Raw genomic sequence first — 15,163 nt, 5'->3', positions numbered from 1 at the left:
ATTTAATATTAATATCTCCAATATGCCCCATCAAGTGCAGGGGGATTACTTTTTGAAGCCTTGCACTTGAAATATTTTTAAATGTGTGGCTGCGGGATTCGAACTCAAGACCTTTCATTTGGTCTGGCTCTGATACCATGTTGAATGACCATCTCAACCAAAAGCTTAAGCTATTAGTGAAATGTATCATTTAATATTAATATCTCCAATATAGTCAAAAAAAAGGATTCTTCAATTCTCACCAAAATCGCATTCTCCTCTTCTATATTCGGTGAACTTCATCGAGTAAGATCTTCTACCACACATGTATAATATTAATTAGGGCAAAGTACGGTCACCCTCTCATGTAAAGTCAAATTACGAGAAAAATAATCATCATGTTTGTATAATTACAACAACCCTCGTCAATTTTTTTTTTATTTGTCCCAAAAGATTTTATTATTCCATTATTTTAAAGAGAATGAGGCCTCATTGAAATCTTGTGGGTTTGCACAAGGAAAAGGTTTACCCTTACAACGGTAATAAAAAAGGGGTAAATTGCAAATCGCCCCTTAAAAAAATTCTAACTTATGCACTTTACCTCCTCAAAATTTTAAAAAAAAAATTAATGCCCCCCTTCAAAATGTTATTCTTGTTGCACATTGTTCCAATAGCAAAATTCCAATAGATTATTCATTGAAATTAAGTATTTTAGTTGCATGGTGCCCCTTTATATGTTATTTTTTTAGCACGTAACCCCTTAAAAACACTATCTTTTTGCACATTGCCCCTTTAAAATGCTATTTTTGTTGCACAATGTCAACTAAAAATTGGCTGTTGGGGCAGAGTGCAACCAAAATAATATTTTAAAGGGGGGTTATCCAATTTTTGAATTTTAATGGGGGAAAGTGCGAAAATGGGAAATTTGTAGGGGGTGAAGTGGATTTTGTCCTAAAAAAAGGGTAAATTCCACTTTCCCCCCTTATACTTGGTCTCAGTATCATTTTACCCCTTCTACTCTCGATTGCATCGATTTGTTCCCCTGTACTTGAAAAATTGTCTCAATGTGGCCCTCGACGCTAGTTGTCAGACATTTGACCTTAACACCATTTGATCTAAGCACTAAAATTATAGAAATGCAACATCTCTCAGTCTAAATAATTATTAAAAAAACAATTAAAAAAAAATCAAGATACCGAGAAAACATAGTCCACGACGCCAGCCACAAGTTATTTTTTATTTTTTTCATAATTAGTTAAATTGGGAGGCGTGGTTTTTTGTAATTTTCAGACTTAGATCAAACAGTGTTAAGGTCAAAGGTCTGAAAACTAACGGCGAGGGCCACATTGAGACAATTTATCAAGTACAGTGGGGGGAAAATTACAGTTTATGTCCCTATACTTTACCACTAAAACGATTTATGTCCTCAAACTTTTTCATCCACGAAATACGTCCTCAAACTTTGCCACTTTTCAATAATTTATGCTCTATCGTCAACTCCGTTAGTCAACTAGGACGGAAATATCACGTGTGGCGCACGTGATGTCGATCTGGCCGTTAAATGCCGATATGGCTGATACACTGAGATGAGGTGGCAAAAAAAATGTGTGAAGTGACATGTGGTTCTTTCCCTCTATTTGAATTTTAAAATTCTCACCAATATTCTTCGGGTTGAATCGGGCCAGCTAACTTTTCAGCCTTCTTAACCAACCGATCGGGTATAAAATGCCCGTTTACGAAAACCTGCGATCCACCATCTTCCACAACTTGGCTGTTTGGTTTTCTGAAATTTCAAGGCTCTTTTTAATAAGGCCCACAAAGAAAGAATCGCCCGACCCTCTATTCACCTTTGCATAATCTTCTTTACTCGTTTCAGCAGAATCATGAGACACGTAACTATTCGAAAACTCGTTTAAGGTGCTCTCCACCTTAAATTAATAAACTCGTTTAACGAAAAACCTAAAGGATTGATTTATTATTTCCAGTTATGCCCTTCTATTAATTTTGTAAAAAAAATGTATATCCACCCACCTCTTCATTTACAACTAAAATTTGCTTTCACCACAAACTCATCCATCATCTTACAACTTTAAAAAATTCTCATTTTAGTTTATATTTGGTTTTTATATTATTTCTATTATAAGTACATTATTAATAAGACGTATAAAACAAGATAATAATATAAAAAAAATTGTACTCGAAATTAAAGGGATAATTACACTTTTGGTCCCTCATGTTTGGCTCAATTCCACTTTTGGTCCATCTTATTCCAAAGTAAACAAAGTTCACCTCCATATTTCCATTTTAAACACTTTTCGTCCACTCCATCACATGGGTATTACAAACTAACATAAAACACCATTTGCTGCAGTTTTTAACATTAATGGTTGTTGCATGCACAACTGCCTAGCAATATACAAGACAAAAGTTCCACAATCAACCAAATCTGGTTTTCGCTGAGGCGATGTTGAAACATAATATGACTTCGAGCTACCGTGCAAATAGATTTGGCTTGATACATTGTGCTTTCCTCTTTTTGAAGAGGCGAATGATTCATCTTCTTTCTTTCCTCTTCCCCTTCGTCAAATCAACTGTTCAATTGAAGAAAGAAAAAAATTAGTGCACAACCATGTCGGTACCTATAATCCATGTACATCAATTGCACATAACAATATGCAAGGTGCATTTGGTAACATCAAATGCAAATTTTGATTTTCAAACAATAAAATGCAATTTAAAAATCAGAAGATGACTAAGAATATACCAAAGTTCAAATGCAACATATAATATCAAAATTTTCATCATAAATGCAAAATGCAGAATAAACAGCAAAGCGCAAAATAACTATGCTAGAAACAAAAAAAGCAACGAAATCGAATATATGTTGCAATCAACACCAGAAAATAACATGAAAAAAAAAATGTATCACAAAACAGCAAAATGATAACACAAAGTAATGTAACACAAACCAGGCAACAACAAACAAACAATCAACGAATTTATGAGGAAAATATTTAACTTCAACAAAATACTCCCAAGGGCCGAAAAGCATAAAAGACGACAAAACAAAAAATTGCAATCGAAATCTGAAAAGATACAACCAAAATGCAAAACAACCGGCAAAATATTGTAACTCAAACAGTAAAATCTAAACAAAATATAATATCAAAACAAAAAATAAAAATAAAAATTACCTGGGGTTAAAACCTCTAAATCTGCATCTTTCACTTATTATATAAAAAAAACTCATTACATTCCTGTAGACGCATAAAATTAATTAATTGGTTAATTAAATTAGCCAATTAAATTGTGTCTAAATTAAATTATAATTTATCTTGCAAAGTAAGTTATGGAAATAGTTATCAATTAATTATTAGCCAATAGGATTATTTCTTCTCTTCCAAGTTATAAGAGATAAATATCAATTTAAAGAGAGCCAATCAAATCGCGCCACGTCATCAAGAACACTTTGTGTAAGACTCTTATTCTACCACTATAAATAGGGACCCTGCCTACACAATTCAAAACACAACTCAAGAAGAAGAAAAACCGTAGGAAAAAATTCTCTCTACAATATTCAAGTCGTTCTTCATCAAATACAAGTCGTTCTTCATCAAATTCAAGGCGTTCTTCATCAAATCGAGGGCGTTCTTCAACAAATCAAGATCGAAGGAAGATTGAAGGGCCAAATCTATCAAGAATTCCAAGATCTTCAAGTCAAAGCCCGTCAAAGTTCAACAAATCAATCGAGGGCGTTCTTCAACAAATCAAGATCGAAGGAAGATTGAAGGGCCAAATCTATCAAGAATTCCAAGATCTTCAAGTCAAAGGCCGTCAAAGTTCAACAAATCAAGATCGAAGGTAGATTGAAGGGCCAAATCCATCAAGACTCCAAGATCTTCAAGTCAAAACCCCTCAAAGTTCAGCGTTCGATCCGAGATTCAAGTCGCAAGACCCTCGGAATACGTTATTCAAATCCAAATCAAATCCGGAGAAGATCAAGTCAACGACCCGTCTCCGAAATTCAAAGTCAATCATATATTTTTCTTGAGAGAAGAATCAGAGGATTAAATTAGAGTTTGTAATCCGCAATATTTTATTTTAATTCAATAAATTTATATTTGTGCAAGTTTTTCTTGTTTGTCTAAATCGCAGATAAGATTTTGTTGCTACAAATTTTGGCTCGCCCGGTGGGACATCTCTACCTCTCATCTCTTCTCTCTCTCGAAGATCCTCGAAGTGTTGCAGTGACTGCTCTACATTCACAATGAAGATTGCTACTTCGGATTCATCAAGTGTGGGATTAGGTACAAGGAGTATGGCTAAGAAGCCGCAAACATCCTCCGAGACTAACTCGACGCCTCAAACCATTCAGAAAGGCTTACCACCTCTTGTCAACACAAGCGCATACGTGGAAGGTTCAAAACGAGAGATTTCACAGCCCACGCCTCGTTCAACACCAAGCTACTTAGAGGTGGCATCCATCATAACAACAAACGCTACAACCATGGAGGAGCAAATTGCAAGTTTGACAAAGGTCATTGAGGGACTCGCAAAGCATGTTCAACAACGAGATTCTTAAATTGCCGAGTTGATCAACAAGATGGACAAAGCCGATGCTAGTCCAGCTGTGGAGAATCAGATATAGGTTCAAGACGAAGTCGAGACATCCACAAAGCAACAACCAGTTGAAAACGAGAAGGCTCAAGCTCAAGAACTTCAAATTTCTCCAGAAGGGATGATTCATGTAGATCAAGTGATGACGCTGATCAGTGGAACCATCAAAGACAAGTTGGAACGAAGCTTGAAGTCTCCATCAACCTATGTCAAGCCATACACGCAAAGGATTGATGATCTAAGGATGCCAATGGGCTATATACCTCCAAAGTTTCAACAATTTGACGGCAAAGGCAACCCCAAGCAACATGTGGCACACTTCGTCGAGACTTGCAATGATGCCGGGACGTACGGAGATCACCTCGTCAAGCAATTCGTCCGATCGCTCAAAGACAAAGCGTTTGATTGGTACATTGATTTGGGGGCAAACTCCATTGATAGTTGGAAGCACTTGGAGGAAGAATTTCTCAACCGCTTTTACAGCACTCGAAGAACAGTCAGCATGATTGAGCTCACCAATTCCCGCCAATGGAAGAAGGAACCTGTCATTCACTACATCAACTGTTGGAGAAATTTGAGTCTTAATTGCAAGGATCGACTGCCCGAGACATCAGCTATTGAACTGTGCATCCAAGGAATGCAATGGGGACTCCGATATATCCTTCAAGGAATTCAACCTAAAAGTTTTGAAGAGTTGGCCACTCGGGCACATGATATGGAATTGAGCATAACTGCAAATGAAGTCGAAGAACCTTCATTCGAAAAGTCGTATCAACTCAAAGAAGAACATGTTGAAGAAGAACAAGAAGATCATGAGGATGGGGGCAAGTCTTTTGAAGAAACAACATCCTATGCAATGTGACAAGTAAAATCAAATGAAGCACTCCTTGACACGAGTTTAAAAGGTCTACATGTCCAAATCAAATGAAATACTCCTTGACACGAGTTTAAAAGATCTACATTTTCAAATAAAACGAAGCACTCCTTGACATGAGTTTAATAGGTCTACATGTCCAAATTAAATGAAACACTCTTTGACACGAGTTTAAAAGGTCTACATGTCCGAATCAAATGACATACTCATTGACACGAGTTTAAAAAGTCTACATGTCCAAAGAAAATACTCATTGACACGAGTTTAAAAGGTCTACGAGTTCAAATCAAGTCAAGGCTCCTCGATATGAGCATAAACTATCTATATATCCAAATCAAATCAAGGCTCCTCGATATGAGCATAAACTATCTATATATCCAAATCAAGTCAAGGCTCCTTGATACGAGCATAAACTATCTATATATCCAAGTCAAGTCAAGGCTCCTTGATACGAGCATAAACTATCTACATATCCAAATCAAATCAAGGCTCCTTGATACGAGCATAAACTATCTATATATCCAAATTAAATCAAGGCTCCTTGATATGAGCATAAACTATCTATATATCCAAATCAAATCAAGGCTCATTGATACGAGCATAAACTATTTACATATCCAAATCAAATCAAGACTCCTTGATACGAGCATAAACTATCTATATATCCAAATCAAATCAATGTTCCTTGATACGAGCATAAACTATCTACATATCCAAGTCAAATCAAGGCTCCTTGATACGAGCGTAAACTATCTACAAATTCAAGTCAAATGCTCCTTCAGCATGAGTTTAAACAACATATATTTCTCCTTATCCACATGAGTATAAACTGTGCACGACATCCCTCAAAAGGATATTTTGAACTACGTTATGACTTGATCCCTTCACAGGGTACGTAGGCAACTTAGAATCTCTCTAAGTTCAGTCATGATTTCAAAGATATATCCGCTTTGCTAGATCAAGCTGCAATTGAAGTTGAGCAATTATCGAGACTCATTCACTCCAAGATGCATTGTCCGTGAACAAGTCTCGAGGGGGCAGTTGTAGACGCATAAAATTAATTAATTGGTTAATTAAATTAGCCAATTAAATTGTGTCTAAATTAAATTATAATTTATCTTGCAAAGTAAGTTATGGAGATAATTATCAATTAATTATTAGCCAATAGATTATTTCTTCTCTTCCAAGTTATAAGAGATAAATATCAATTTAAAGAGAGCCAATCAAATCGCGCCACTTCATCAAGAAGACTTTGTGTAGGACTCTTATTCTACCACTATAAATAGGGACCATCTCTACACAATTCAAAACACAACTCAAGAAGAAGAAAAACCGTAGGAGAAAATTCTCTCTACAATATTCAAGTCGTTCTTCATCAAATTCAAGTCATTCTTCATCAAATTCAAGTCGTTGTTCATCAAATTCAAGGCGTTCTTCATCAAATCGAGGGCGTTCTTCAACAAATCAAGATCGAAGGAAGATTGAAGGGCCAAATCTATCAAGAATTCCAAGATCTTCAAGTCAAAGCCCGTCAAAGTTCAACAAATCAATCGAGGGCGTTCTTCAACAAATCAAGATCGAAGGAAGATTGAAGGGCCAAATCTATCAAGAATTCCAAGATCTTCAAGTCAAAGCCCGTCAAAGTTCAACAAATCAAGATCGAAGGTAGATTAAAGGGCCAAATCCATCAAGAACTCCAAGATCTTCAAGTCAAAACCCCTCAAAGTTCAGCACTCGATCCGAGATTCAAGTCGCAAGACCCTCGGAAGACGTTATTCAAATCCAAATCAAATCCGGAGAAGATCAAGTCAACGACCCGTCTCCGAAATTCAAAGTCAATCATATATTTTTCTTGAGAGAAGAATCAGAGGATTAAATTAGAGTTTGTAACCCGCAATATTTTATTTTAATTCAATAAATTTATATTTGTGCAAGTTTTTCTTGTTTGTCTAAATCGCAGATAAGATTTTGTTGCTACAATTCCGTCAATGAATTGTCATTAAAGACATTTAAAACCGCAAATAGCAAATTACCTGTACGTTTCGATTTTGCACTATCCTCTAGGATGTATTTTTTTTTTGTTGGCGATTTGCAAAAGTTATAAGGATTCCGTCGTTCTCGAGAGCAACGATAGGGTTACAGAGATTACATTGAAGAAAATGGGGCAAAGAGAATTTTTTTTCGAGAGAGATTAACGATGTAAGAATACAATTTGCGGAGGATTTGCAATTGATGTTTTGCACCACGACTTTTGCTAAAACCGATATTGGTGGAGCATTTTAGAAATATATAAATTTAAGAATACAATTTTCCTATTTTTGCTAAAGGGTAAATCAGCCATAAAAAATTGTAGGGAGTTATAGCAATATAGAACTTATGACTTGGATTTTAACCATTATAATCTAATAATGAAGGGTCTATAAAAAATTACCCCTATTTATAAATTTACCCCTATAGTTTTAATATTTACATGTTTCCTCCAATTCATATCCTTATTTTCGGATCATACCATTTCCCCGTTTTCCCTTATCGCCGTTTCCTGTCTCTGCTATATAGATAGATGTACACATTTTCATGTGTATGTGTCCGAATATGTGTAAATCTACCGTACAAAACTAGCGTGTGTAATTCAACCAATGCATTTGCAATTAAGAAAATAAAATACAATAAAATTTTCATTTTTACATGTTTTTTTCTAGATAAAATTTCATAAAAAACAAAAAATGAACTCCAAAGTAGAAAATTTACAAGATATAGTGCAAGATTATACAGATCAATCATAATAAACAATAACACCTTCTGCAAAACCAAGATCAAAGCAGAATAACAAATATATAAAAATAATAATAATAAATAATAACCATAAAATCCATCATGTATATTTCAATTCTCAATAAGAATGAACAAATACAACTCTGATAGAATGTACTCCCAAATAATTTAACCAAATTCACCGTGTGAAAACCTCGTAAAAAAGGATCGAAGCACCACCGCTCTTAACTCCGCGATTGAGAAATAAATCTGGGAACTTTCATACCGAACCCATGCTTCGCCCTCTCGACCCTGTTCGGATATCGATAATCAATACATCAAATATAAATTTAATTTATCACTGGAAAAATCAACATATACTTTTGAACTATACATTGATTTATTTAAGACAAACGCCGAATATATTGTAGCAACTTTCGTACTCTTCTTCCCATATCGCCCCTCCCCAACCCCACATCTCAAACTAGGACTTGAAAAGTCGCTACGCCGTTTACTAATGCTCGAGTTTCGGGCACTCCAAGAATTATTACCGCATAATGATATTCTTAAAACTCAATAAAACAACAAGAAAATTACAAGTATTTTGAAGGACAAACCTACCCTCATGATTAAAACCGAATTTTAATCAAGAAACGAAAAATATTTAGTCCAAACTCCAATCTCGATCCCTATGATTACACAATCCTAATTTTGCTTTTTAAAACTACTAAAATGAATTTACCATGTGGGCTCGTGTATTTTCAAAATAATGCTAATAACTAGTGCAATACGGGTATTTCGACTATTTCGTAAACAATGCAATATACTCGTCATTCTAAAACAATAGATTGCAAATACTTATCACAAATTCCAAACATAACATAATCATAAGTTCATAACCAATCCAATCACATTTATCAAGTTCGATCAATACTCCCAAACGAGGCCTAAGAAAACAATTGTAATCCTAAACATAAAATAACCGCTATTATATTTTTATTTTCACGCACATGGAAGAAGAATCAACTAACAACAATAACTGTAACATAATTCGAATCCCACGATATTTATTTATTAGAGTTCGATAAAAACTTACGTGGGTGCAAGTTTGCCAAGACCGTCCAATTCTTCCCCGGTTTGCTCGTCCACAACTTTCCCGTTCATCTCGACAATATAAGATCTGTGCTTTGTGATCGGAAGACCTCTGCTCGAAAGCAAATCTAAATCTTTTTGATGAAGCTCGCGCCCGTTGACAAAAACCCCCGTATTCCCAGCAGCGCATTTCTCCGGGATAGGATAATTAAATTCTTCAATATTCGGCTGCACGATAATATTAATTGATTAATTAATTAATCCCGTTGCAGATTCAGTCGTGTGTGAATGATATGTATCGTAAAAATTGAATCTTTTCAAGAATGGCTGAAAATAATCGAGTGACAAAAAACTCACCATAACAATGCCTAGACAAGGATGCCCCATCACACCCCAAAATCCAGCTTGCTTATCGTACCTGGATTATTAATACGTTTGCGAAAAGATCCATTATCAGTTTTAGTGAGAGAAATCGGACGAATTGGATCGGAATTAGCACTTTCGAAAGTGGAAAACTAATTCTAATTCCATTCCAAAAAAAAATAGGAAAAATTGGAAACTGGAATTAGAAAAACTTGTTCCAAAATCAGAAATTTTCGGAATCGGCGGAATCGGGTAATTCCAATTTTTCGGTCACCTATAATACAAAATACAAAATACATAGTAGTGATATTTGAACTGTAGTTTTCGGAAAAAAATCAGAATTTTCACACAAAAAAAAACAAAATAGAAATCGGGATCTAATAAAAAATCGAGAATCAGAATTTCGGAAATTGGAATTAGAAAAACTTGTTCCAAAATCAGGAATTTTCGGAATTGGCGGAGTTTTGTAATTCCAATTTTGTGGTCACCTATAACACAAGATACATAATATTGATATTTGAAGTGTAATTTTCGGCAAAGAGTTCTAACTAAAAAAAAAAATCAAAATTAAAACTGAATCAAAAATTGGAATCTAGTATGGATTCCAATTCCGCTCCAAAAAAATCGGAATAAAAAATATTGTTCCAAAATCGGAAACTTTAGGATCAAAAATGGCGAAATTTGGAAAAATCGGTTCAAATTTCTACCCCTAGGTACAAACGACAAGATTAAAGAAAGATTTTGCAAAAGAAATTTCAAAGATTGAAGGATGCATCAATGTACTAAAATATAATATGGACGAAGAACTTTCGGGGATACTATTTCATATTAGCAACTTATACTTCATTTCTAGCACAAACATTCAAGAAAACTAATTTAGCATATATACTCACCAATATTCTCCGGGTTGAATCGGGCCAGCAGACTTTTCAGCCTTCTTAACCAACCGATCAGGTATAAAATGCCCGTTTACGAAAACCTGCGATCCACCATCTTCCACAACTTGGCTGTTCGGTTTTCTGAAATCTCGAAAGCTCTTTTTAATAAGACCGGCAAAGAAAGAATCGCCCGACCCTCGATTCACCTTTGCAGAATCTTCTTTACTCGTTTCGACGGAATCGTGAGACACGTAGCTATTCGAGAACTCGTTTAATGGCACATCTATCTCACTTGCCGCCGCCGCTGCATCTCTTACGGAACTCTGTTGTGAGACTGTCCTAGAAATAGAAACCTTATCTTCCTCAACTCTTTTACTCTTGTTCAATATGTCCGAACGATTGTCCGCAAGATTGTCGGGGGAATCGGGTTCTTGAAAAGAGTTCACTTTGGTTAAAGGTAACAACTTTGCAGATGGAAAATCGGGTTTTCGGGATAATATATTTTCCGGGCTCAGCTCGTTTTCGGAGAGACTCGAATTGGACGAAAGACGATCCAATTGCTTCTCAGAATCGCCGGAATTCGACCTATTTTCTGTCGGAGAAAACTTGCTGCCCAAGTCATCAAAATCGTTCGAGCAACCATTCATATTGGCACTATTCGAACCGTTGTTCCAATATCTCACGTTTTCATCCACTGTCCCACTCGAGCCTTGGTCAATCTCAGTTGGTATTTGGTCAATATGCGAAGAAGCAGAAGCAATAAACCCTTTATTCCCAAGTTCAAACAATATAATCGAAGAACACGCCCCGCACTTCATTTTCTGTTGACTTTTGGTCAAAGAAACGTGCTTTCTCGAAATCTTAAGCAGCTCGAAGCAATTACTGCACGCTATAAAAGGAGCGCCGCCAGCAATCGGGCGGCCCACTTTCCCGCTCCTATGAGCTGCCACAATTTTCCTAGGACGGTGGTAATGCAACCCGTCTTTGTCCGAATCTAAGTCGTTCGAACTAAGAGTTAACGACTGTCGAGACTGAGATGGATGATAATTCGAACTATTATTCCCATGCGGTCGATGAAAATTTCGATTGGGAAGTTCATTTTGAGCCCTTCGATTATGCAAATCCAACGGATCAACCATATTATTAGTAGGTACATGCCAATTCTTGTCACAACAATGCACGCAAGAGCAAGCGGGCTGATGGAAAAAGTTTTCGTGGCGATGTAACATGAAAAGATCGTGATTTACATCACCAAATTGACCGTGGAAATTCTCGTGATAGGGCTGTTGTTGCGTGTATCGAGATTGGGGCGGCTGATGATGATGATATGGCGGCCTACGAAGAACTTCCGGTTGATTAGGATATTGCACAAATTCGTGCGGCGCGTACCCTCTTTGCGGATAACCATAGTTTACTACGCCTTGTTGGCTAGGTAAACCCCCGTGAGCATGGCTTCCACCATTGTGATGTCTACCGTAAGGATCGGAAGGTGGAGGAACTACTCTCGTGTTCGAGGGGTTTTCGGTAATTTCACACGATCGAGTGATTTGGTCTTTCAGTTCATCGAGCTTCCTCAAGAGCTCCGCCCGGCCGTTTCCCAAAGATTCGATGCCATCTTGTTTGTAATAAGAGTTTGTGTTATAGCTCGACTGCCCTTCATCGTGGTGGTAAGGAAAATCATCAAACCTCGTTTTTTGTTCGTCGTTCCTTTTCTCACCCCACTGGTTCGTAACGGGCCTAGTAGATCTTAACGGCTCCATTTGAGGCCTCGAATCTTGAACATATTCGGGCCCACCGCCAACTTTCGCGTCGGAATTTTTACCCCGATTTCGGTTACGGAAATGCCCTTGAGAATATGATCCGTACTCGTCTTCGTCGGAACTTTCTAGTGTTCTGGCCATTCGTTCTTTTCCTATCCTTCTCTTATCGGAATCAGCTAGTGACGTGGAACTAGAACTACCACCGTTCGAAGCCAATCCTTTGTTGTGGAGTGTGTCGGATACACCGCCCTCAATTCTATCAGAACTTTCCATTTCTACCTTGGAAGCTTTGACTATATTATTATCTTCCTCCGAAATTTCTCTGCTCTTTATTACATCATCGGTTATCTCGGACGGTTCATCTTCAACAATCCCCTTCTTTTTAGCTGTACAATAATCGAAAAAACCCGCAATTAACAATCAAGAATCTCGGCTTTGCTTGCAGAAAAATACAGTCTTTAGGAAAAAAAATCAAATCTTTATCATCATTTGAATAGTTTCTTCAATAGAATTCCAACATTCATTTCCAATAAATCATTCCAAAATACACAGACAAACAACAAATACTTCTTTCGGACACTAATCTATTCAAACAAAGGTAAGAACAATATTGAATTAATTGCAAGCATCAAGATTCAAATCGAATTAGGTCATAATTTCTCAAAAAAGAAACACTTATTTTTCCACAACAAAATTCCCAACCAATAGCTGAAGAACCTAACTAAGTACCCAACACACAGAAAAAAGAACACAACCACCACTATGAACAAAACGGACGGAACCGTACCTTTGAGAACCGCACCGCAGCCACCGCACTGGTAAATAGAGAAATCAGGAAGCTCAGGAAGAAGATTTTCACACTTTGGGCAACGCACTAACCTTACCTTTGCAGCTTCAGCCATTCTTTTTTTCTCTTTCTTAAATCAGAAAAATAATACACCAGATATTAATTAAAATTAAAAAAATTAAAAAAAAATTAAAATTAAAAAAAAAAAAGAATCTATGGTCTAGCTTTCATTTTGCAGGCCACCAAGAAACGGTAAGAAAAATAAAACCCTCAAAAAAGTCAACTTAAATAAAAATGAAAAAAAAATTGAAGCCCACAAGAGCAAGATCATCAATGCAGCTGTGCATACATAACACCCCACCCAACTAATTATTGATTTTATTTATTTATTTAATTTGAGAAAGGAATAAATGCTAAAATAATTATGTGCAAAAGGGTCACACTCAATAGGTGGAATTTGTACCCAAAAAAACAAGACAAAAAAAAGTACTATGAATTCTTGACTTTTTTTTTTTATTTTTTTTTTGGGGAATTTAGGTTTTGTGAAATTTACAGAGGTTTTTGAGGAACAGCAAGAAAGCAAAGTACGTGTAAACAAAACAGAAGTGGGACTGTTTATTTGTTTGTTTATCCTTGTCTTTATGCTTTCTCATAATAATGGAGATTGAGAAAATTCTTTATTAAAGTTAAATATATGTATTTTTAATTATTAAATAAAAAAAAGCTGGAATTTTGGGTTTTCCAAGAAAAGGGTTTGCTTGGATTTGGAGGGAATTGTGAGTATGATAAAGACTCCATTGCCAACAATTTCTTACTTTTTTCTTTGATTTTAGGGTAAATTACGGCGCCCCTGAAGTATGGTCAAATTACGAAAAACACCTCTCATGTTTGGATAATTACAACGACCCCTCAACTATGAATCTTCTTACAGGCCCACTTTTATTGTGTCAAATTCAACATAATCTTATAGATGCCGTGGAATGTTCTCTAGTTTGTACTCGTTTTGTGCAAAAATGCAATTTTTTATGAACGACAATCTGATATATACAAGCCAAAAAACACATCTTGCTTCAAAATGTGGAGCTCGAATGGGATAAAGCGAGTATAAAATTGAGAATATTCCATGTAATCTAGAAAATGCCACTAAATTTGACACCGCATGGGTGGACGTGTAAGAAGATTTATAGTCGAGGGAGGTGGTTGTAATTACCCAAACAAGAGAGTTTTTTTGTAATTTGACCATACCTCAGGGGGTTGGTTGTAAATTACCCTTGATTTTATTTGGTGCATTCAGACTAATCAGCATGGGACCGGGCTAAACGGTGTAGTTTTAGAGGTGTGAGCAGTAATACGGCGTCGTAATGACTTTTACCCAAAGCTGCTTTGGCAAAAGAAAAAGGGAAAAAAAGGAAAAGGAAAATTGGTAAGGTGGTGTTTGGCAAATACCCAAATTTTCAGAGGCCTGAGCAGAGCAGTGTGGATGGGATGCCGTTAAAGTTGACAGCTGTCAAGATTCATTCTTTTAACTTTAGTTTTTTCTCAGTCAAAAGTAATTAAACGAATATTGGGTTTGTTTACCAAAATGCCCCCATGTTCCTATTTTTATGGATGAAATGCCCTAAATTCGAACTTGGCGATTAATGAAGTAGTAATTTACGGTCATCCCTGAAGTAAGGTTAAATTATGAAAAAATATCTCTTGTTTGGATGATTAAAAGTTACAACAATCCCTTTTAACTATTAATCTGCTTACATGTCCATCCTTACGGTGTCAAATATAGTGGAATCTTCTAGATTATGTGGAATATTCTGCAGTTTGTACTCGTTTTACCTCATTCGAGCTCCACATTTTGAAACGAGATGATCATAAGATGTGTCGCTTGGCTTGTAAATAGCAGATTTTGGTGCATCAGAAAACTGCATTTTTGCATAAAACGAGTACAAACTTACAAATTAGTGAACATTACACGGAATCTAGAAGATTATGTTGCGTGGGTGATTATAATTACCCAAACAAGATATATCTTTTTGTAATTTGACATTACATCATGGAATGGCCGTAA

At 36.1% G+C, this 15,163-nt stretch overlaps 1 protein-coding gene across 1 annotated transcript; it reads right to left on the bottom strand.

Moving 5' to 3' along the window:
- Positions 1–8,286: 8,286 nt before the first annotated feature.
- Positions 8,287–13,857, bottom strand: LOC105955121 (uncharacterized). The gene is made up of 5 exons (XM_012978820.2): positions 13,102–13,857; positions 10,570–12,700; positions 9,671–9,731; positions 9,318–9,541; positions 8,287–8,533 (listed from the first exon to the last, which is right to left on the bottom strand). Exons 1-5 carry the CDS (start codon positions 13,214–13,216, stop codon positions 8,467–8,469), a joined length of 2,598 nt encoding a protein of 865 aa, XP_012834274.2. The 5' UTR covers positions 13,217–13,857; the 3' UTR covers positions 8,287–8,466.
- Between the last annotated feature and the right edge of the window lie 1,306 nt (positions 13,858–15,163).

The sequence above is a fragment of the Erythranthe guttata genome, chromosome 5, assembly GCF_056151865.1.
Source record: "Erythranthe guttata isolate IM_541 chromosome 5, IM_541, whole genome shotgun sequence".
In the NCBI taxonomy this organism is placed as follows: domain Eukaryota; kingdom Viridiplantae; phylum Streptophyta; class Magnoliopsida; order Lamiales; family Phrymaceae; genus Erythranthe; species Erythranthe guttata.
Note: the sequence above shows the minus strand (reverse complement) of the source record. Positions and strands in the feature narration are given on the sequence as shown.

Excerpts from the sequence above, each read along its gene's own strand:
- LOC105955121 (XM_012978820.2), bottom strand. The coding sequence starts at position 13,216 with ATGGCTGAAGCTGCAAAGGTAAGGTTAGTGCGTTGCCCAAAGTGTGAA. Across the intron at positions 9,732-10,569 it reads ATTCAACCCGGAGAATATTG|GTACGATAAGCAAGCTGGAT; the intron begins GTGAGTATATAT and ends TTAATAATCCAG. Across the intron at positions 9,542-9,670 it reads CTTGTCTAGGCATTGTTATG|CCGAATATTGAAGAATTTAA; the intron begins GTGAGTTTTTTG and ends ATTATCGTGCAG.